This window comes from Eurosta solidaginis, chromosome 3 (genome assembly GCF_040869045.1).
Source record: "Eurosta solidaginis isolate ZX-2024a chromosome 3, ASM4086904v1, whole genome shotgun sequence".
Taxonomy (NCBI): Eukaryota; Metazoa; Arthropoda; class Insecta; order Diptera; family Tephritidae; genus Eurosta; species Eurosta solidaginis.
This window is the reverse complement of record NC_090321.1, coordinates 51102271-51127933: the sequence shown is the minus strand read 5'-3', so window position 1 is coordinate 51127933 and position 25663 is coordinate 51102271. Positions and strand designations below refer to the sequence as shown.

General features: G+C 41.6%; 1 protein-coding gene across 5 annotated transcripts in view; it reads right to left on the bottom strand.

Moving 5' to 3' along the window:
• LOC137243701 (D(2)-like dopamine receptor) overlaps positions 1-25663 on the bottom strand; it is a 566273-nt gene that overhangs the window by 59851 nt on the left and 480759 nt on the right. For 4 of the 5 annotated variants that reach the window (XM_067771671.1, XM_067771670.1, XM_067771674.1 and 1 more), the window contains one exon: positions 18043-18159. The exons of the other annotated variant lie outside the window; for it this stretch is intronic. In XM_067771671.1, coding sequence (XP_067627772.1) covers positions 18043-18159 — 117 coding nt within the window. The remainder of the gene's footprint in view (positions 1-18042; positions 18160-25663) is intronic. 5 annotated transcript variants of the gene reach the window in all.

Here is a 25663-nt window from a genome sequence, read left to right as displayed (position 1 = left end):
CCCGTAATGATCCCGGAAACCATCAAGAATTTATCTCTCGAAGGTACGCAAATGATCCCGAAAGTACCCCGAAGAGATCCCGGACGGATCCCGAAAACCATCCAGAAATGATGCCGGAAGGGTCCCCAAATGATCGCGAAATAGTCCAGAAATGATTCCGGAATAGTCCCGAAAATGTCCCAAAATAACCACGACGGGATCCCGGACGGATCCCGAAAACTATACAGAAATGATCCCGGAAGGGTCCCAAAATGATCCCGAAATAGTCCCGAAAAAGTCCCGAAATTACCCCGGCGTAATCCCGGACCGATCCCGAAAACCATCCAGAAATGATCCCGGAGGGTCTCGATATGACCCTTACTGGATTACAAATAAGGTGAAGCTAATTATAAAACCATGTTAATAAGGCAGCAGGCGCATTGGAGCGAATAAAAAGTTACATAGAAACATACAGGTAAAGCTAATAAAAGCGTGCTAATAAAAACAATTGATGGAGGGCGGATGGCGGGAGTAGAGGAGAGGACCACTGATCGTTCCTCCAAAATTGTCTAGATCTCGTTCTGTATGTACCAGATACCAAAAACTATTGATTTAGGAGAAAATTTATATTGAGTTATAACAATTTATAGATTTTACACCAGAGGGGGAGATAAAGAGGGGGGGGGGGGGCGGGCGGAGGGAGGGTGTCACTGCTTACTTTGTAAGCCCTCGACTTATTTGACCCCTTGAGTCTGTGATATTGGTGAAGGCCAGTATACGTAAAGTTATAATGTGTAAAAATTATTGAAAAATAATTTCTCGAAGGGGTCGTGGGACCCCCACCCCTCTTTCCATGTCCGAAAAAAATTTCGCTAGTAGACTACTGTCTGTGTCCCAAATTTCATCAAAATCCGTGTAGCCATTCTGGCGTGATTCAGTCGCAAAGACGAAAAAATATAATAATTAAATTATAACTGTTCCTAGGGGGCGGGTACCACGCCCCTTTTCAAAAATATATAGTTAGTAGATCCTTCTAGACTATTGGCTATATGTGTGCAAAATTTCATCCAAATCGGTCCAGCCGTTCTTGCGTGATTGAGTCACAAAGACAAACGTCTGGACAAACATCCAAACATCCAAACATCCAAACATCCAAACATCTTCACATCCAAACTTTGCCATTTATAATATACTAGCCTTTACCCGCGGCCCCGTCCGCAAGGAGAAATTTAAATATATGGGCTATTCGCGTTAGCCTGCTTATTATCTGTTTAAAATTTTGTTTTCTGTCTAATGCATTTTATTTTTGTAATTGAGTAAAAAAAAGAACTAAATGAGCTGATAACCTGATAGGATCCCAAATGATCCCGAAATTATCCAGAAAAAGCAACGAAATGACCCCCACGCTATCGCGGCGGGATCCCGAAAACCATCCAGAAATGCCCCGAAAGGGTCTCCAAATTTCCCCGAATAGTCCCAAAAAAACTCGAAATGACAGGACACGATTCTAGACGTATACAGAGAACCACACAGAAATGATCCCTGAAGGTGTTCCAAAATGATCCCGAAAAGGTTCCGAAATGACCCTGACGGGCTCACGGGCGGATCTCAAAAACCATCCAGAAAATATCCAGGAAGGATCACTAAATTACCCCGACATACTCCAGAAAAAGTTCCGAAATGGCTCCGAGGGGATCCACGACTGATCGCGAAAACCATACAGAAATGATTCCGGAAGGATCCCCAAATGATCCCGTATTAGCCCCGAAAAGCTCCCGAAATAACCCCGACGGGATCCCGGACAAATCCCGAAATCCATCCAGAAATGATCTTGTGAATGTCCCAAAATTATCCCGAAATAGTCTCGGAAAAGTTCAGAAATTACCCTGACGGTTCCCGGACGAATCCTGAAAGCCATCTCTAAATGATCCCGAAAAAGTCCCGAAATGACCCTGACTGGACCCCGAAAGGATCCCGAAAACTATCCAGAAATGATGCCGGAAAGGTCCTCAAATGATCTCCTAATAGTTCCGAAAAGACCCTGACGGGATCCTGAACGGATCCCGACAACTATCTAGAAATGATGCCGAAAGAGCCCGCAAATGATCCCGTATTAGTCGAGAAAAACTCCCGAAATGACCCCGACGGGATGCCGGACGAATCCCAAAAACCATCCAGAAATGATGCCGGAAGGGACACCAAATGATCCCGAAAAAGTCCCGCAATTATTCCGACGGGATCCTGAACGGATACTGAAAACCATCCAGAAGTGATGCCGGAAAGGTCCTCAAATGATCACATAATAGTCCCAAAATTACCCTGACGGCATCCCGGACAGATCCCGAGTCCATCTAGAAATGATCTTGGCAGGGTCCCAAAATTATCCCGAAATAGTCTCGGAAAATTCCAGAAATTACCCTGACGGGATCCCAGACGAATCCTGAATACCAGTCTTAAATGATGCCGAAAAAGTTCCGAAATGACCCTGATGGGACCCGGAAAGGATCCCGAAAACTAACCAGAAATGATGCCGGAAAGGTCCTCAAATGATCTCCCAATAGTTCCGAAAAGACCCTGACGGGATCCCGAACGGATCCCGACAACTATCCAGAAATGATACCGAAAGGGCTCGCAAATGATCCCGTATTAGTTGAGAAAAAGTCCCGAAAAGACCCTGACGGGATGCCGGACGAATCCCAAAAACCATCCAGAAATGATGTCGGAAGGGACCACAATGATCCCGAAAAAGTCCCGCAATTATTCCGACGGGATCCTGAACGGATACCGAAAACCATCCAGAATTGATGCCGGAAAGTTCTTCAAATGCTCACCTAATAGTCCCAAAATGACCCTTACGGCATCCCGGACAAATCCCGAAATCCATCCTTAAATGATCCAGAAAAAGCCCCGAAATGACCCTGACGGGATCCCGAAAGGATTCCGAAAACTATCCAGAAATGATGCCGGAAAGGTCCTCAAATGATCCCCTCATAGTCCCGAAATTACCCTGACGGGATCCCGGACAAATCCCGAAAACCATCCAGAAATGATGCCGAAAGGGTTCCCAAATGATCCCGTATTAGTCGCGAAAAAGTCCCGAAATGACCCCGACGGCATCCTGGACCGATCCCGAAAACCATCCAGAAATGATGCCGGAAGAGCCCCAAATGTCCCGAAAAGGTCCCCAAATGACCCCGACGAGATCCCGGACGGATACCGAAAACCATCCAGAAATGATGCCGGTAGGTACCCCAAATGATCCCGAAATAGGCCCGAAATGACCCCGTCCGGATCCCGGACGGATACCGAAAACTATCCAGAAATGATATCGAAAGGGTCCCCAAATGATCCCGTATTAGTCGAGAAAAAGTCCCGAAATGACCCCGACGGGATCCCGGACGGATCCCGAAAACCATACAGAAATGATGCCGGAAGAGCCCCCAAATGATCCCAAAAAAGTCCTCAAATGACCCCGACATACTCCAGAAAAAGTTCCGAAATGGCTCCGAGGGAATCAACGACGGATCGCGAAAACCATACAGAAATGATTCCGGAAGGATTCAAAAACTATCCCGGAAAAGTAACAAAAAATCCCGAAATGGCTCCTACGGCATCCCGGACGGATCCAGAAATGATCTCGGAAGGGTCCCCAAATGATCCCAAAATGGTCCCGAAATGACCCTGATGGATCCGGCAAACCATCAAGAAATTATGCCGGAAGGATCCCCAAATGATCCCGAAATAAAACAGAAAAAGTCACGAAACGACCCTTAGAGGATCCTCAAATGATCCCGTATTAGCCCCGAAAAAGTCCCAAAATGACCCTGACGGGATCCCGAAAGGATTCCGAAAACTATCCAGAAATGATGCCGGAAAGTTCCGGAAATGATCCCCTAATAGTCCCGAAATGACCGTGACGGAATCCCGACAACTATCCGGAAATTATGCCGAAAGGGTCCGCAAATGATCCCGTATTAGTCGAGAAAAAGTCCCGAAATGACCACGACGGGATCCCGGACGAATCCCAAAAACCATCCAGAAATGATGCCGGTAGGTATCCCAAATGATCCAGAAATAGTCCCGAAATGACCTCGTCGGCATCCCGGACGGATCCCGAAAATTATCCAGAAATGATGCCGGTAAGGTTCCCAAATGATCCCCTAATAGTCCCGAAAATACCCTGATGGGATCCCGGACGGATCCCGAAAATCATTCAGAAATGATGCCGAAAGGGTTCCCAAATGATCCCGTATTAGTCGCGAAAAAGTCCCGAAATGACCCCGACGGGATCCCGGACGTATCCCGAAAACCATCCAGAAATGATGCCGAAAGGGTTCCCAAATGATCCCGTATTAGCCGCGAAAAAGTCCCGAAATGACCCCGACGGGATCCCGGGCGGATCCCGAAAGCCATCCAGAAATGATGCCGGAAGAGCCCCAAAATGATCCCGAAAAAGTCCCCAAATGACCCCGGCGAGATCCCGGACGGATCCCGAAAACCATCCAGAAATAATGCTGGAAGAGCCCCCGAATGATCCCGAAAAAGTCCTCAAATGACCCGACGAGATCCTGGACGGATGCCAAAAACCATCCAGAAATGATGCCGGAAGAGCCCCCAAATGATCCCGAAAAAGTCCCAAAATGACCCCGACGAGATCCCGGACGGATCCCGAAAACCATCCAGAAATGGTGCCGGAAGAGCCCCCAAATGATCCCGAAAAAGTCCCCAAATGACCCCGACGAGATCCCGGACGGATCCCGAAAACCATCCAGAAATGATGCCGAATGATCCCGTATTAGTCGCGAAAAAGTCCCGAAATGACCCCGACGGGATGCCGGACGAATCCCGAGGACCATCCAGAAACGATGCCTAAAGGGACCCAAAATAAACCCGAAAAAGTCCCGCAATGATCCCGGAAACCATCAAGATTTATCTCTCGAAGTTACGCAAATGATCCCGAAAGTACCCCGACGGGATCCCGGACGAGTCCCGAAAACCATCCAGAAATGATGCCGGAAGGGTCCCCAAATGATCGCGAAATAGTCCCGAAATGATTCCGGAATAGTCCCGAAAATGTCCCAAAATAACCCCGACGGGATCCCGGACGGATCCCGAAAACTATACAGAAATGATCCCGGAAGGGTCTCAAAATGATCCCCAAATAGTCCCGAAAAAGTCCCGAAATTACCCCGGCGTAATCCCGGACCGATCCCGAAAACCATACATAAATCATCCCGGAAGGGTCTCGATATGACCCTTACGGGATTACAAATAAGATGAAGCTAATTATAAAACCATGTTAATAAGGCAGCAGGCGCATTGGAGCGAATAAAAAGTTACATAGAAACATACAGGTAAAGCTAATAAAAGCGTGCTAATAAAAACAATTGATGGAGGGCGGATGGCGGGAGTAGAGGAGAGGACCACTGATCGTTCCTCCAAAATTGTCTAGATCTCGTTTTGTATGTACCAGATATCAAAAACTATTGATTTGGGAGAAAATTTATATTGAGTTATAACAATTTATAGATTTTACACCAGAGGGGGAGATAAAGGGGGCGGGCGGAGGGTGTCACTGCTTACTTTGCAAGCCCTCGACTTATTTGACCCCTTGAGTCTGTGATATTGGTGAAGGCCAGTATACGTAAAGTTATAATGTCTAAAAATTATTGAAAAATAATTTCTGGAAGGGGTCGTGGGATCCCCACCCCTCTTTCCATGTTCGAAAAAAATTTCGCTAGTAGACTGCTGTCTGTGTCCCAAATTTCATCAAAATCCGTGTAGCCATTCTGGCGTGATTCAGTCGCAAAGACGAAAAAATATAATAATTAAATTATAACTGTTCCTAGGGGGCGGAGGCCGCGCCCCTTTTGAAAAATATATAGCTAGTAGATCCTTCTAGATTATTGGCTATATGTGTGCAAAATTTCATCCAAATCGGTCCAGCCGTTCTTGCGTGATTGAGTCACAAAGACAAACGTCTGGACAAACATCCAAACATCCAAACATCCAAACATCCAAACATCTTCACATCCAAACTTTCCCATTTATAATATATACTAGCCTTTACCCGCGGCCCCGTCCGCAAGGAGAAAATGAAATATGTGGGCTATTCACGTTAGCCTGCTTATAAAGTTATCTGTTTAAAATTTTTTTCTGTCTAATGCATTTTATTTTTGTAATTGAGTAAAAAAAAGAACTTTATGAGCTGATAACCTGATAGGATCCCAAAATGATAACGAAATTATCCAGAAAAAGCCACGAAATGACCCCGACGCTATCGCGGACGGATCCCGAAAAACATCCAGAAACGCCCCGGAAGTGTTTCCAAAAGTTCCCGAAGTAGTCCCAAAAAACCCGAAATGACAATGACACGATTCTAGACTTATCCAGATAACCACACAGAAATGATGCCTGAAGGGTACCACATTGATCCCGAAATAGTCCCGAAAAAGTTCCGAAATTACCCTGACGGGCTCCCGGACGGATCTCAGAAACCATCCAGAAAATATCCAGGAAGGGTCCCTAAATTATCCCGACTAACTCCAGAAAAAGTTCCGAAATGGCTCCGAGGGGATCCACGATGGATCGCGAAAACCATACAGAAATGATTCCGGAAGGATTCCAAAATGATCCCGAAATAGTCCGGAATTGACCCAGATGGGATCCCGCACAGATCCAGAAATGATCCCGGAAGGGTGCAAAAACTATCCCGGAAAAGTAACAAAAAATCCCGAAATGGCTCCTACGGCATCCCGGACGGATCCAGAAATGATCTCGGAAGGGTCCCGAAATGATCCCAAAATGGTCCCGAAATGACCCTGATGGATCCGGCAAACCATCAAGAAATTATGCCGAAAGGGTCCCAAAATGATCCCGAAATAATACAGAAAAAGTCACGAAACGACCCCTAGAGGATCCCCAAATGATCCCGTATTAGCCCCGAAAAGGTCCCGAAATAACCCCGACGGGATCCCGGACAAATCCCGAAAACCATCCAGAAATGATGCCGGAAGGAATCCCAAATGATTCCGTAAAAGTCCCGCATTGATTCCGACGGGATCCCGAACGGATACCGAAAATCATCCAGAAGTGATGCCGGAAAGGTCCTCAAATGATCACCTAATAGTCTCGAAATGACCCATAATGGGTAATGGACGGATCCCATAAACCATCCAGAAATGATCCCGATATATTCCCGAAGAAGTCCCGAAATGACCCTGACGGGATCTCGAACGCACCCCTAAATGACCCTGACGGGATCCCGGACAGATCCCGAAATCCATCCAGAAATGATCTTGGGAGGGACCCCAAATGATCCCGAAAAATTCCTGCAATGATTCCGAGGGGATCCTGATCGGATACCGATAACCATCCAGAAGTGATGCCGGAAAGGTCCTCAAATGATCACCTAATACCAAAATGACCCTGACGGCATCCCGGACTGATCCCAAAATCCATCCAGAAATGATCTTGGGAAGGTCCCAAAATTATCCCGAAATAGTCTCGGAAAAGTTCAGAAATTACCCTGACGGGTTCCCGGACGAATCCTGAAAGCCATCTCTAAATGATCCCGAAAAAGTCCCGAAATGACCCTGACTGGACCCCGAAAGGATCCCGAAAACTATCCAGAAATGATGCCGGAAATGTCCTCAAATGATCACCTAATAGTTCCGAAAAGACCCTGACGGGATCCCGAACGGATCCCGACAACTATCTAGAAATGATGCTGAAAGGGCCCGCAAATGATCCCGTATTAGTCGAGAAAAAGTCCCGAAATGAACCCGACGGGATGCCGGACGAATCCCAAAAACCAGCCAGAAATGATGCCGGAAGGGACACCAAATGATCCCGAAAAAGTCCCGCAATAATTCCGACGGGATCCTGAGCGGATACCGAAAACCATCCAGAAGTGATGCCGAAAAGGTCCTCAAATGATCACCTAATAGCCCAAAATGACCCTGACGGCATCCCGGACTGATCCCAAAATCCATCCAGAAATGATCTTGGGAAGGTCCCAAAATTATCCCGAAATAGTCTGGGAAAAGTCCAGAAATTACCCTGACGGATACCGGACGAATCCTGAAAACCAATCTTAAATGATGCCGAAAAAGTCCCGAAATGACCCTGATGGGACCCGGAAAGGATCCCGAAAACTAACCAGAAATGATGCCGGAAAGGTCCTCAAATGATCTCCCAATAGTTCCGAAAAGACCCTGACGGGATCCCGAACGGATCCCGACAACTATCCAGAAATGATACCGAAAGGGCCCGCAAATGATCCCGTATTAGTCGAGAAAAAGTCCCGAAATGACCCCGACGGGATGCCGGACGAATCCCAAAAACCATCCAGAAATGATTTTGGAAGGGACCCCGATGATCCCGAAAAAGTCCCGCAATTATTCCGACGGGAATCTGAACGGATACCGAAAACCATCCAGAAGTGATGCCGGAACGGTCCTCAAATACTCACCTAATAGTCCCAAAATGACCCTGAGGGCATCCCGGACAAATCCCGAAATCCATCCAGAAATGATCTTGGGAAGGTCCCAAAATGATCCCGAAATAGTCTCGGAAAAGTCTAGAAATTACCCTGACGGGTTCAAGGACGAATCCTGAAAGCCATCCTTAAATGATCCCGAAAAAGCCCCGAAATGACCCTGACGGGATCCCGAAAGTATTCCAAATACTATCCAGAAATGATGCCGGAAAGGTCCTCAAATGATCCCCTAATAGTTCCGAAATTACCGTGACGGGATCCCGAACGGATCCCGACTACTATCCAGAAATTATGCCGAAAGGGTCCGCAAATGATCCCGTATTAGTCGAGAAAAAGTCCCGAAATGACCCCGACGGGATCCCGGACGAATCCCAAAAACCATCCAGAAATGATGCCGGTAGGTATCCCAAATGATCCCGAAATAATCCCGAAATGACCTCGTCGGCATCCCGGACGGATACCGAAAATTATCCAGAAATGATGCCGGAAAGGTCCACAAATGATCCCCTAATAGTCCCGAAATTACCCTGATGGGATCCCGGACGGATCCCGAAAACCATCCAGAAATGATGCCGGAAGAGCCCCCAAATGATCCCGAAAAAGTCCCCAAATGACCCCGACGATATCCCGGACGGATCCCGAAAACCATCCAGAAATGATGCCGAAAGGGTTCCCAAATGATCCCGTATTAGTCGCGAAAAAGTCCCGAAATGACCCCGACGGGATCCCGAAAGTATTCCAAAAACTATCCAGAAATGATGCCGGAAAGGTCCTCAAATGATCCCCTAATAGTTCCGAAATTACCGTGACGGGATCCCGAACGGATCCCGACAACTATCCAGAAATTATGCCGAAAGGGTTCCCAAATGATCCCGTATTAGCCCCAAAAAAGTCCCAAAATTACCCTGACGGGATCCCGAAAGGATTCCGAAAACAATACAGAAATGATGCCGGAAAGGTCCTCAAATGATCCCCTAATAGTCCCGAAATGACCGTGACGGGATCCCGACAACTATCCAGAAATGATGCCGAAAGGGTCCGCAAATGATCCCGTATTAGTCGAAAAAAAGTCCCGAAAAGACCACGACGGGATCCCGGACGAATCCCAAAAACCATCCAGAAATGATGCCGGTAGGTATCCAAAATGATCCCGAAATAGTCCAGAAATGACCTCGTCGGCATCCCGAACGGATCCCGAAAATTATCAAATGATCCCCTAATAGTCCCGAAATTACCCTAATGGGATCCCGGACGGATCCCGAAAACCATCCAGAAATGATGCCGAAAGGGTTCCCAAATGATCCCGTATTAGTCGCGAAAAAGCCCGAAATGACCCCGACGGGATCCCGGACGGATCCCGAAAACCATCCAGAAATGATGCCGAAAGGGTTCCCAAATGATCCCGTATTAGTCGCGAAAAAGTCCCGAAATGACCCCGACGGGATCCCGGACGGATCCCGAAAACCATCCAGAAATGATGCCGGATGAGCCCCAAAATGATCCCGAAAAAGTCCCCAAATGACCCCGACGAGATCCCGGACGGATCCCGAAAACCATCCAGAAATGATGCCGGAAGAGCCCCCAAATGATCCCGAAAAAGTCCCCAAATGACCCCGACGATATCCCGGACGGATCCCGAAAACCATCCCGAAATGATTCCGGAATAGTCCCGAAAATGTTCCAAAATAACCCCGACGGGATCCCGGACGGATCCCGTAAACTATACAGAAATGATCCCGGAAGGGTCCCAAAATGATCCCGAAATAGTCCCGAAAAAGTCCCGAAATTACCCCGGCGTAATCCCGGACCGATCCCGAAAACCATCCAGAAATGATCCCGGAAGGGTCTCGATATGACCCTTACGGGATTACAAATAAAGTGAAGCTAATTATACCATGTTAATAAGGCAGCAGGCGCATTGGAGCGAATAAAAAGTTAGATAGAAACATACAGGTAAAGCTAATAAAAGCGTGCTAATAAAAACAATTGATGGAGGGCGGATGGCGGGAGTAGAGGAGAGGACCACTGATCGTTCCTCCAAAATTGTCTAGACCTCGTTCTGTAGGTACCAGATACCAAAAACTATTGATTTAGGAGAAAATTTAGATTGAGTTATAACAATTTATGGATTTTACACCAGAGGGGGAGATAAAGGGGGGCGGGCGGAGGGTGTCACTGCTTACTTTGTAAGCCCTCGACTTATTTGACCCCTTGAGTCTGTGATATTGGTGAAGGCCAGTATACGTAAAGTTATAATGTGTAAAAATTATGAAAAATAATTTCTCGAAGGGTCGTGGGACCCCCACCCCTCTTTCCATGTTCGAAAAAAATTTCGCTAGTAGACTACTGTCTGTGTCCCAAATTTCATCAAAATCCGTGTAGCGATTCTGGCGTGATTCAGTCGCAAAGACGAAAAAATATAATAATTAAATTATAACTGTTCCTAGGGGGCGGGGACCACGCCCCTTTTGAAAAATATATAGCTAGTAGATCCTTCTAGACTATTGGCTATATGTGTGCAAAATTTCATCCAAATCGGTCCAGCCGTTCTTGCGTTATTGAGTCACAAAGACAAACGTCTGGACAAACATCCAAACATCCAAACATCCAAACATCCAAACATCTAAACATCCAAACATCCAAACATCTTAACATCCAAACTTTCCCATTTATAATATATATTAGATTAGATATTAGATTTTAGATTAGAGATATAGAGAATGGAGGAGGGAGTAAGATTGGGAATGGTAATGAGAGCGTGAGTTAGAATGAAAAACGATTTGAGCTAATGTAATTTTTGTAGGAGGTATCCAAAATTTAGTGTATACATATTTTCCATATACGAAGTATTTTAGATGAGAGAGATAGAGAATGGAAGCTAAAGTAAGAGTGGGAATGGGAATCAGAGCGTGAGTTTAAATGAGAAACGATTTGAGCTAAAGTAATTTAGTATATACATAGTGCCCATATATGAAGCATTTTAGATGAGACAGATAGAGAATGGAAGAGGGAGTAAGAGTGGGAATGGGAATCAGAGCGTGAGTTAGAATGAGAAGTCTATTAGATAATTTTTGAAATGCAGTACAGGATAATATCTGCCGGTTACGCTAGTGTAGAATTAAATTTAAAAACTGTTTTCTATTGCATTATGCTTATCTGTTAATTTTACATATTTTCATTACTCAATAATTCTTACTTGGCACACTTGGCGTTTGCATTATCCATGTTTATTAACAACTTAATTGGGTCAACATTTTCACTGAACACCAAATGCAATAAAAAAAGAGTCTAGCAAAGGCTTACACAAGCACTTCATTCACACCCTTTCACAGCTCTTATACAGCGTACTAGAAATGACGGCTACTTTTGTTTTGCAATTGTTATTTATATACTTGACACATTTGCTAAGTTTTTTCCAAGCATATCATATTATTTTTGTTTTAGTTGTTGGCCTTTTTTTGTGTGCATTTTGCTTTTATGTGTTAATTTTGATTTATTTCATTTCTCTCACCTACACTTTTTATGATTTCTAGTTTGCTATCGCACACACATATACATTAATGTGTGTTTATTCTTTTCTCTATCTCGCTCTATTTCATTCCCTGTACAACTTTGATTTATCTATTTTTCATTTAATTTTTTATGCAAGCAATTCTTATCTCATACTTTTTTCTGTAACGTTTTCCGGCTTAGCTTTTGTTGAAGGCGCCTATTGTTATGCTACAACTTGTTCATTCATTTTCTTGTGCTTCTGATATGCCTTGATTGCTCTATATTCCTTTTTTTCATTTTCTTTTCTTTGACTTTCATACTAACATTCTCGTAAATTTTTTTCGCACACATACACATGGTGGAATAACCAGTAGTGGAATTCACAAACCTTTTTAACGACATTTGCCTTCGCTTTATTTGCGAATCGATAACTATAACGATTTCGTTATTCAGTAACTCTTTTGTGTCGATATTTGTTGATCGACGATCAGCTGTGTTGCTAAATAAACGGCAAGTAAATTGGCTGCGTTAAAAATCACGAAATTAATATTTCTGGCAATTTTAGTTAAAAAAGAAAATCGGAACTTTAATGAAATACTTTCAAATACGAAAAGCTGCTTTATTTATAAATCAAATTTCATTTGAGTACTTGGCGTACGTTTAATCACAAGATGAAGAATTATTAAGTCCATCGCCAGTGGACGGACACCTTCTTAGAGAAGTAGATAACCCATTCCACTTGAATGCAACGGAGTTTCGAAAGCTGTACCAACTAACCCCAGACTTGGCTCATGATATTATTTTCTCAACTTGATGGTCAATTGTTATATGGTCAAGCATTATATTATATGCACAATAATGACTTTAAAGCAGTTAGTATACGGAGTTTATTTATTTTTGGCATTCCTTTTGTGCTTTTCGCATTTTTTAGGTTTCGTTAGCTGTGCTGCCACCTTTCTATTATTAAAACGAAATTTCATGTCATTTGTTTCGAGTCGTTAAGACTAAGTTAGTGAATAGTGCAATCGATACGGCAAGCGACAAAATCGTTAATTAAAATCTCGACAAATCGCACCGTTATAAGTTAGTGAATTCCACCACAGGTGAAGTAAGCCGTCAATTGTCTCGCTCTAAATTCTTCTTTGTTCTGTCATTCGGCTATCTGAAAATTTTTCACCAATGTTGTCCCCGAAAAGGTGTTGTTTTTTTGCATTTTTCAGGAGTAAAATATGGTAGTTTTAGTACTTTTTTTCATCTAAACCCCATTAGGTGAATATCGATGGACCTTTTACTTTCGACTCTCAATGTCAAATCAACAGAGCAGATGAACATGACAATGAATTTTAAGGGGCGGAATGGCCTAGAAAATTTAATGTGGTCATATTTATCGTTCCCGAGATGGTCAAGCTAGTACCTTAGTGGTGCTTTGTTACCGGAACGAAAGGACTATCAACATGGATAACACTCCCTAAAACCTTCGGGGAGTGTCTTTATCGTCAATGCAACAACAACAATAACATCTTCTGGTTCTAGGTCGACTGACGCTGGGCTAGTATATACCCTGACATATTTTGGTAAATAATAACTTCGTAACATAAGTAATACATCATGAATTGTCCAGTCATTTTAGGGCATCTTCTGATTAAGTTTGTTATTTTTATTTGGAAGAGCATATGTTTTACTCCCAACTCTCAACGACAAATCAACAAAGCAGATGAACATGTAATTGAATTTTAAGGGATGGAAACATATTTAAAAGTATTACGATAACTTCCAAGTGTGACTGTAAAACTTTTCATCAAACCCGAAACCCATTTAAGTGCGCAAAGTTCCTACAGTTCAACTATATAATGGATAACACCTCTTCCACTTATGTCCGGTTTTTCGATAAAAGCTTCAACTGCAGTTGTAGTTGAGGTCAGTTTACTTTAAACGCATTATTGAATTTTACTACTCATCGCAGTTTAAGTTAAAGTAATATAAGTTCGCACTGGTACTGTGTATCCCTTTTGTATTGGTATTAGGTTGCACTGATATGCCGAAAAAAAACAGTCTGTAATGACTTTCGTAGCAAGGCATTTGTTTTTCTACTCCTACTTTTCCAAAGCGGGTAAACATTTTACCCTCTTCTGACCGTTGAAAATACATCCCTACCGTTTCAGATAGCGTACATCTTCTATCTCTTTTTATTTACTTCACCTGGTGATTCCACCATGACACATACATCTTCTCACTTTTATATCTCATTTTCCATATCAGCATCTTCAACCGCAAAGTTACATTTCCTGCGTGCTTTATCTTTATTTTATGGGACTTATTTTATATGCATATTGCGCCGACAGTCAATACGTCATATTGTAACCTCGTTTGCTGTACGCGCTTTTTTCTTCTCAATGACTTATTTGTTATATTTTGTTTTTGCTTCGTTTTCTTTTGCTCATCGCTTACTTGACTGCAATTTTATTGTGCTATTAAAACACTAAATGTGAAAATTTGCTACGCCAAGCTTGTTTATTGTGCTGCTGCTTGCGTTGAAAAAAAAAAAAACGAAAAAAATAAAAAATTGCTACGTTGTTGCCTGCAAGCTGCTGCCTGCTACTTGTACTATTTTTCTCTATTGCGTCTCACTTCAGATTATTTACGCTTCGCATACTTTCACACAATTACCATTGACTCATATACTCTCAATGATTTATTTTCTGAATTTTTTTCCACTTTTACCACGTCATTATGTTTTATCTTTATATTTTGTTGTTGTTTTTTTTTTTAACGTAGACTCTTACGCAGCTTTTTAAGTATCTTTTCAGATTGTTTATCACTTTTGTAGTGGTTTAAGCGTATGATGGCGTATAATTGCGGTGCGATAAAGGCGCCTAGATGTAGGCTTTGTTAAGTGATTTTGTATAAAAATTTATGTTTAAGTTGTGCGCTGGAAAATATGTGGGTTTCTAATGTAAACCTAGGTCAGTGGTGCACTTGAAAGCATCATAGAGCTTCGGAAAATTATTCGACGTTCAAGGGGTTGCCAGCGCAATATATAGCTTCTCCAACCCAATTGTCAACGTCACCTACCCGCGGCGAGTCCTGTTTCATTAAGAGACGAGGCTCTGGCGACCCCAAGCTCCTCACCGAAATAGGGGGTGGGGAGGGAGGGATGGCCTTGAAGGTTTAATGGGGTCATTTAAATCGTTCCCGTGATGGTCGGGCTAGTACCATAATGGTGCTTTGTTACCGGAACGTACCGGATATATATCCGCCGAAGGACCATCAACATCGATAACAAAGTCTTCATTATATCGTTAATACAACAACAACAAAAAAGACGATAACAACGTTCAGCTACATGTCAGGTTGGCGCAGCGACAGAGCTTCAGTAAAGCAAGCAGTCAATCACTTTTAGCTTGTACTTCAAGCAGTAAACATCTTATACGAGAATTCTATGTTCAAACATACTCCATTAAAACAAATACTACTACAAAAGAGGTTGCGTTTGTATTCGAAGTACTTTCTGCATTGTGCACCACTGATCTACTTAAGTCAACGTCGCATACTTTTATAAAAACTACACCGACACAGCAAATAAGCTTTCTGTACTCGTATCCCTAGCTACATATCGTCGTGTTTTTCGTTGTGCGTTATTCGAGTTCGATGTTTTGTTAGGCTGAACTGGCCGGTCAATAAGACCTCACTTGGACTGAATGTTTCCATAGTGGCGATGTTCGGTTGGCTCGTGTATACTAAATTTTTAGTTTGCAATTTTCTCATGCTTCCATTAGGACAAGCTTTTGTCAAACTCGTTAGCTTATCCACAGGAGGCCTAAAAAATTACACCAAATATTACACGTGTCACTACGGTCTACGATATAACTCGCTTGTTCGCAAATCCACTACAGATATCTCATTAGGTTAGGTTAGATTGAAAAGGCTGCCAGTATCAGTCCGCCAGTTGTGATCCTACAAAAATACAACATTACCCATCCGCTGCGAACGAGTTTGAGGAACTGATAAATTCTACCAAGTTCTTAATATTGTAAAGAACTTTGAGAAGTTCCGGGTAATAATGCGCCTTCTGCTAAAGTTCGAATTGCTGAACTGTCAAATAAATAACTCCAATATTCAGTACTGCAAAATGGTTTTTATTTGAACTAATTTGGGAGTAGTACTTCACAAATTCAATTATACTTCACTAAAAGCGTGTTTAAATCAAACTGATTAGTTACTCCTCAGTTTTCGCTGCTTTTATACTCTCTGTTGGCTCGTTCGCATATTTCTCCTAAGGTCTAGACTTTTTACGAACATGGAACAGTTGTATCGCATACTTGGTTATTTAGCTATATGCGTGTGTATGTGTGAGTAACAACTTATACTTTGAGTTTGTGAGATATCTCTTCACTTCGGCCAGCTGGTTATGTGAGTGGAATATTCTTCTTTGCCTTGTACGTAAGCGTGGCTGCTTGCTATAGTATCTAAATGTACATAAGTCTGGCTGCTTGCTATTTTTGTTGTTGTTATTATTTACTAACAGCATAGTGATGCCAACATTCGCCACAATATTATATTCAACAATCTGGCGTAGCCTGTCTAAAAAGCGAGCTCCCACATAGCGCTGTATAGCACCACTGAATGCCGGAAAGTTGCAGATGAGGTTATCGTCAGTTTCCTTTTCTTCGTAGTCTTTACAATTCCAACAGCATCCACGAGAGGGCATTCCTAGCCTTTCTGCATGCTCAGTTGGTACTCCTACATGTGCGGAGATTCTATCGTCGGATATAAAAGTGACGGCATCTATTAAAATTCATTCGGGATTACTGAGACGTACGGCCCTTTAGGGGTTGACGCCATCTTTCGTTGGCTTGACGCGCAAACCTAAACATTCCTTGTCAACTGGTTGGTTGCCTAGCATGTTTGTCTGTAGTTCAGTTTCCCTCAATACACTTGCCTTCCGGGACATATGTGAGGTATAGTCGATTTTGTTGGGCCATCTCACGAAGAGATCGTCGACAGTTTATAGTTGGTTTAGAATTGAATGATTAAGAAGCAAGGTATTCGATTGCCGCTTCGGTTAGGTTTTTTTCTTTTCAAACTGTGATTTATATAAAAGCTTATCATCTTTGATTAGACCCCTTCCCCAACCTTTCTGGTTAACTTGGAACCATTTGAAGTTCCGCCGTCAACAGCGAAGCACCGGCCTGATTCCACACAATCAACGCTACTGGGAATATTTACTATAAGGTAGCTATCCACATTTTTCGAGGAAGGAACGGTTATTGTTTATTACGATAGAGTGTCCTGTAATTCTAGTAGTTTTCCTATACGACTCTCTCAAAAGCAAAGCTTAGATTGCCGCTGCTCTGTATTTCTGAAGTTCCAGGGGCACGCTATGAAGATAAATCTGAAGATGGAAATTTCAGGTCGCTTGTCAAATACTCAGAAGGATTTCGGAAGTCAAAACCAACGGTAGAGGCAATACAAGAAGCTCGGCGCACTGATTGCTTTACAAATTAAAAAATAATATGCTTACTTGCCCAGGATAATTGAACGTAATTTCAAGGACAGTATACTCCCCTTTGATACGGATGAGATAAGAAAGTACAACAGCTCCTGTAGAGATCTGTCTCAAGGCCAAATTATAGAATGTGATATATGACGGCTACAAAGACAACATTGTAGTTGTAGCAGTGGCCAAGAAACTGGATTTGCTTCAACCAATACGTAAAGACGCTGTAGGAATACTGAAAGTATATACAACGAATATGCGTTTGGAGAAGGCTAGCAAAAATACGAAAATGGAAGGGTGAGGGGTGACCTGAAAGCCGGTTGTAGATGAATAAGTGCTAAAGCAGATCATCTATTCACTTAGCCTTTTATACTAAATTAGGTACATATATACCATATTATATATATATGTATTAATCCTAATTGTGTGGAATATTTTTAGGCTTGTTCAACAGAACATCATCACACTTTAGAGAAAAGCTTTTGCAAATCCCATGTGAATGTCATATAGATAAGTCTGGTGCTTGAATGATCAATAATAATATTTGAGATGTATGTATGTAAATGCGTCTTACCTTCTTACTCGAATGTAGGTAGTATTTACGCGGATGTAGGGCACACATATACCGATCGACGGCCATGCAAACCAATATTACAGCGCTTTGTTGGGAGAGAGCGCCGCGTAGGAGAGCCTGAAATTGAGACGTGCATTTATAAAAAAATGTATGAAATACTATCTTCAATAGAACAATAATCTGTAAGTTGAAATTAACACAGCTTCTTTAAGGGAAGTCAATAAAAGTGCAATACGGCATATTCAGTATTCCTCAAAGTCTATAGGTTCACATTGTACAGTAGTAATGTAAGGTATTGTTCTAGTGTTCGGATTTCTGCGGCTAAAATTAAGTTTGGTTGAACTGAATGACTCCATAGTATTACTAGAAGTTTGCTCAATTACAAAACTGAAAAACCATAGCAGAAACCAGGACCTATGTTATAAATTTCTTACATCCTCTTGGCAAATACTAAAACTTTCTAGGAACTTCCTACTTCCGGATTCTGGATCTGATAGCTATGCCAATCTTAATAACTGGAGTCTGAGCCTTGCGTGAGCAGGGCACGAGCATAAAACATGATCGATCGTTTCCTTCCGCAACCCGCATTTCTTACATCTGCTATTATTCAAAAAGCCTAGGAGCATGTGACGCCAGAAGGCAGTGTTCAGCCAGAACACCCATCATAAGCCTATAGTCCTCTCTCCTTGGTTCCACGCATTTCCTGCGTCTATCATCTGCATATCTTGTAAAAATGTGATTGGACGTATAGGGTAAACGCTTCCACGGATGCGCCTTGTTTACCAAGCGGATGACTGTTTTTCATATCCATCGTTTCCCATTGGACCTAATATAGATTAGGATTTCTTCATCCCTAGGTTGTCTATCTGTCCAATATTTATATGTGGTCTTAGCTTAAGCTACACCGAGGCACCTAATCTCGTTTCAGTTGCAAAGCTATGCTCATCGCTAACAAATCTATAGGTGGGATGTGCAAAACGACACACAGTGCGTCCTTATGGATGCTTTTTAGGGCTCTCATTATACTAAGCATTGATAGATGACATGCTACCTTTAATTTTTTTAAGGTGCGCTCTCTCTTAAAGGACCATCCAACAAACAAGAATTCTATAATATAGGATACCCTTTTCAATCGCTATATATAACCAAAATGGGAGAGAGTAGTCTTCACGTATAATCCAGCAATCATTTACATGCTGAAGGGCCGTAGAGGCCTTCTTAACTCTCTTAACCACTTTGCGATTCCATGACAACTTACTGTCTAGAAGGATTCCCAGATAATTGGTACAAGGTTTCTCCTGCAGCATCCCAGCTTCTAGCTCCACCTAGACCTGTTCGAAACCTTATACTTCCTTACAATGAAGACCTTATCCGTCTTCTCCATGTGGGCGGACATTAGATGTCCAAGTATGTTATCCCGAAGCACCCGATTTAACTTTGACGACGCAATTCCAATCTGCTTCATGCGCTGCAAGCTCATAAATCTTCAATCTTTCGAGTCCAGGAGGATTGTACATCTGCTAATCTTATAACTTTAAACGATCCATTCTAGTATATCTGTATATTCGTATATTTGTATGTTTGTATAGCCGAACGATCTCGGGAACGGTTCAACCGATTTAAATGAAATTTGGTACAGAGATAATATATCACCTTCTAAGACTTTCTACCTAGGTGCTACCACTCAGAATATTTCATAGGGTTGCCACCTATTCGAAATTGAAAGAAAATTGCATGAGATATACCGATATGGATATCAAACGAAATGTATTTCACTCCGCGTTACAATAGGGACATTTTTGAGTAGGGTTGTCATTTAGGGTTGGGGTAATTAGACGAAATAGTACTCTACTGATGACATTTAGAACAAAGCATGTTATGCGGCATACTCGAAGATTGCTGAGCAAAGCTCGGTCGCCCAGGTACTATTTGTTTATGAGCTCATCGATGACTCTTTGGATTGTTCAGCTCTCCTAGGAAAGGTGTCATTAAGTGGCGAATTATGCATAACGCAACGAGTAATTTTTTCTCGTGTGAACGAAAATTCCTATCATATAAGAGTATTCATTCATTTCAGTGGGCCACCGCAGACCGTTCCCCTGCAAAAAATCGTGCGATCAATCGCTAAGGAGACCGGTTTCCGATTGATCTCTTCACTCTAAATTGGGGCATAATTGACCCCCTCTAGCCACTTTAGCGTAAAGTTGGGATAAGTTAGGCTGAAATCTCTGTAGTCCATTTTAAGAAACATAAAAAACAAATTATAAAAATTTTAATCACTTCCTTTATATAAATGGACAAAAATCAGCGAAAAATATCTCATTATATAAAGACACTAGCAGACCCGCCAGACGTTGTTCTGCCCTAAATTTGGTCTATCTGATAATATTTTAATACGCTTTTCCGTCTAACTCTGCTCTCGCGCCTCTACACTTTTTCCTAATCTTTTTATTCACTCCTCCCTGCGTATTTTTCGCTTCACCTATCTACATCTTCGTCTCATTCCATCTCTTTCTCAGTCTCCTTCTCTCTTTTCTCTTCGCTCAAGTTTTTCTCATTCTTCTTCATATCTTATTGCCAGTCCCAGAGGGTGGTATGTATTTTGTTCCAGTCCCATAGTCCCAGTCCGTCTCTGGTCTACTTCCCGGAAAAAAGCATCGAAAATAATAATATAGGAAAATTTGTATACCAAATGTCAGGCAAATCGAATAGGACGTATGTAAATAGGTATGTCGGTATTATTAATTCCTGTCTTTATTTCGGCTTCGCATGCATATTTATCAGTTTTGCCAGGTTGATGCAGCTAAATCGAATATCACAATGAAAATTACTTTAAAGCTCTCAGCAACAGCTTTCATTTGATATCCATAATACACACACATTCTAGGGGTATCCGGGTCCATGTTTTGGCCTATATCTCGAGACCGTAGTTACCCAGGGGTATGAAAATTATCCTCTACTAAAGTACTCATCAACTGCTTTCATTTAATATCCATATTCTATAAACATATTCTATATCTTGAGACTCTGTCTATCGATCCTGAGTTTTCTTTGCTATAAACCTCACGGAGCCCGAGACCTTTCCAACGAATGCAAAACCGTGGAAATCGGTTCGTGCGTTCTGGAGTTATAGCGTTAGGAAGGAAAACCCGACTTATTTTTATATTATAGATATTCTTGCTAAACTTTGATTTTTAAATTTTGACATAGAAATTGCAAAAATATTTATGAGAAGTAAAAATATAAAGGTAGAGCGCAATTGATTGTCTAATATATCTCCTTTCCAATCCAAGTAATGTGCGTTCCACCTTTATATTTTTACTTCTCATAAATATTTTTGCAATTTCTACGTCAAAATTTAAAAATCAAAGTTTAGCAAGAATATGTCTTTATATAAGGAAACATTTTTCGCTGATTTTTGTCTATTTATATAAAGGAAGTTCTTAAAATTATTTTATTTTATTTTCTCCTTTTCTTACATTTTCTCGCTGTCTTAACCTATCTGTTAAGTTTTACGCTTGTAATTCAATGAGAACTTGCATAAAAATCAATCCCAAAATTCCCTCTGTTCCGTTTGATTTTTCTAAATATCTCAGTCCGTGCGCCCCTAGCGAAACTTTTTATATTATGTTATCGGCTGTTATCGACCTCTGAATTAAGCTCTAAATTTTTAGTCTCTAGCTCATCGAGAAGTTACTTAAAACCCGGTTTCAAATATTCAAATACTTATCTAATTATTTAACTATAGAAGATCCATAATCTTGCTGTACTAGTATTTCTTATCAATAAACATTTCGATCCGTGCGCCACCCAATGTTTTTTTTTCTTTTGTTCCATTGTCACGGTGTTCTAACCTATGTGTAATGTTTCACGTTTGTAGCTCAATGAGAAGTTATTTAAAAATCGATTGCAAGATTTATATGAAAAGCGGACAAACATTCAACCGACCTAATATAAAGGAAATAAAAAAAAAAGCGGCAACGAAGTGAGTTAAATGAAAAAGATTATAGGTGATTGATTCGAAATATTTAAGAAAAATGCGGAGCCCTATACCGAAACTAAATTACTAGGACTTAACGTCCACGACGGAATTATGGTTAAATTTTCGGAGAATATTTTTTATTCCTTTTCAAAAAGCGTGCGAACAACTTACATCAAATAGATTTGGTGGCTTGGCAAACCCTTCGATTTTGTTTCTGCCATGTAAATTGCGACTGGTTCTATTTGAGTCCTTATTGAACCGAAAAGGGAATAGTCATCATATGTTCCCATATGGGTACAAAGGGGATTGATTAGTCTATCGATCGCATATGGGTATAAATGGGTACAATTAGTCTCTTCATAGAACATGCTCAAACAAAAGCGAACAGTTCAATGCATACAAAGAGGTCATAACTGGCAGTAGTCGCCTACTCCTTTGCGACCTATCCCTAACTCAACCTAGACTAATCGCATTTTTTGCAGGACTACATTTGCACTCACATTTCGCGTGTATTAATTAGTTAAATTTTGTGCGCGTTTGCTGTGTTTAGCATATTAATTCGGTTTAACCTTTCATGTCTTAATTCTACACACACAAAATATGTAACATTAGTTATCTTTAAAGTAAATTTTGTGGGCGCAATAATGCCACAAAGGTACATTTAACAATTTCCGCTTCACTACAATGCTCAACAAAATTAAGTATTATTTATAGCCTTAAGGTGTATAGGCGGACATTTTTGGATAATTAATTCGATTGAAATCAAAAGTTCAAATAGCTGAAGGAATTTATACAATTTAGTGGATGTTTTCAAGGTTACTCATACGCCACAGAGGTTGAGCGTTTGTCATGGTATTAATATGATTAGATACGTAAACTATTGAAGTTATACTTCCTTAGGCGCGTTACGAAACATGAGAGTGAAGTTTTAAAACAGTGACACAAAAGTCACAGACTGAAAATGCAGTTCGTGTGAGTTTCGCGAGCAAACTTGCTTTGAGTGGGATGTGCGCATACCTTGTAATCGCAGAAGACACCCTTGTCTAATGCCGGGGCTTCATCATCTGGTGAAGAACGCTACCCAAATCGTTAGCGATTATAGTCGTTGGGGCACAGGCATCGATTAGAGTGCGGACCATATAAAGGCGTCCCCGTGCCTCTATTTTCACCATCGCAGTGGGGGATATTGAAACGAAGGGCCGCAAGGAGAGCGTTTCCTGAATGATATGCCCGGTTCTAAAGGTTGCCGGTAGCTGCGATAATCGGGAGTCCATTCTGGCTATCACGTGCACATATAGTAATTGGCGTTGTGGCGATTTTGCTCTTCCATCGCGTTTGTATCGAGATTACGCGTTCCGCTAGCGTCGATGTTGATTGGATGGGCAGAAAGTCTGTGATTTCACCCCACGCCGCTGTTGATGTCGAATAAGTGGACGGAAAGTCCATAATTCCGTTCCATGTCGATGTTGCTGTTGAGTGGGTGGACATAAAGTCCGCGATTCCACTGCACGCTGACGTTGCTCTCTTATAGGTGGACGGAGAAACAGCGATTCCACTCCACGTTGGCGTTGCTCTTTTATGGGTGGACGAAAAGGTCGAGATTCCGTTCCACGCTCCCATTGCTTTCGTATTGGTGAGCGGAAAGACTGAGTGATTAGATTCGTAATAGCTTCCTGATGAATGGCTTTAGTTGAGAAGCATACGAAGAGGCAGATGTATCTTTTTTAAACCCTACATCCACGCCCTTAATATTTTTTGATTTCAAAGGGTCTTGTAAAATCTGTTTTGGAATTCTTAGAAGCACGAGAAAAGAAAGCATGTGAATCACAGATCGCATAATGCTTTTTACGCTGCGTTCGAATCACGTGCAGCATGAGCCGATTGTCGCCATGCAGAGATACTTGGTGGACGAATTGCTCGATTAGCCGGGACAATTTCCAATTTCATGGTAGGATAATCGGATGGCATTCATTATAGGAGAGATCGCGAAAAGCTATGATTCTAACGGCCGTTCTTATCATATTTTCGCCACCAGCAAAGGGGTTAAGAGGCAATAAGGCGCTCTTAGATCCTAATGGTTTTTATGTTTTCAGCGCCAAGTATTCTGCAGCATAATGGCTCTTTTGGGTTTTTATTATGAGCCGACACTTGTGAATTTTATTATTTGCCAAGAAACTGTTGGAGATTTCTCCAAAATGAAGTCTTTGTTTCAGGGTGGATTTCGAGACTGAAACGCCTAATATATGATAGGACCCTTAAGGCCCGGGGGAGTTCAGATAAACTGTATGTATGCGTTCGAGTAAAGCCAAGAACAAAATAGAAATAGCGCCTCTATTTTTGGTATGTTAGTATGTATGTATATACATATTAACTAATGTTTGTGCACTAAAGAGATTTAATCTCTTACTTTAAACATATTTATTTTATACGTGTGTTTGTTACTGAACTTCTCCTAAACGACTGGATCAATTTTGTAAAAATTTTGTGTGCGTTCAAATGGGGTTGAAGATGCCTTACATACAGAGTTTGGTCCGGGAAGTGGACCAAGCCCCACCTTTTGCAAAAAAATTGAATTTATTGTGCGATTTGTTTGAAATTCAGAACAATGGTACCTTTTTCACAAGACATCATGTGAGAAACTTTTCATACCATGAACTGGACCAGAGACCGCCCTATTCTAAATAAAAAAATGTATAGTGCGGTTTGCTTGAAATTTGTTGTTTGGGTACTTTCGTGACTAGCTCATTATTTGAGAAATTCTTTCCTCCTGGAAGTGGACCAGGAAGCAGACTATTTCAAACAATTTTATTGGGACGCAACATGGGTTTGATGTTGTTGTGTGGAAAAAAATAAGCAGGCCTCAGGCAAACAAATCCAGACTCAGAGATCTCACCTGCAAATGGACGAAAAATGTGTACATAGTGGTTTTATTGTAAGTATAAGTATTCGAAATGATAGGCAGGATCTGTGTTACAAACATGAGGAACATATCTTAGGGTATCCAAGAGATAAGTTTTTCATAAGAGTTTTGTTCCTTTTGTGACATAAGTGAATCGTGGTTGAGGGAGGAAGCGCACATAAATTATTTCATATATTTTGGGTTAGCCAAAAACTTTTTGGCCAAGAAACTCTTAAATAAATTTTGGTTTTGCCCCAAAATCTTTCGAAAAGGTCCATAAATAATTTTTCTTCCTCCACACGAAACAACAATGAAAGCTCGCTTAACAGTTAATCGATTACGATGAATTACAAAAAAAATTTATTTTCCCGCGCTTTGCTTTGGCAAGGGTTAGTCGTAGTTTGGCAAGTACACAAATTTGCAGGGAAAGTGAAAAACTATTTTGAATGGCATTGCACTTTTAGAATTTCGCTTACACACCAACACTTACCGCTTCATACAATTTCACTAGGAGCACATATACCTAACATAGCCACTTCGTGCTCTCCACAGTCACTTGCTTTAAATGGCCTTAATCATGTTATCTACAATCATAAAGGGGAAATTTGGCTGATACTGAAAAAGATTATACAAAACACGGCATGCACGAAAATAGCAAACGCAGTTTGCAAAAATTGGTAAATTCTAGAAAATTTTATGAAAGTTTCTAACTTTTTTTTAGAGCTTTTTAATTTTTTTTG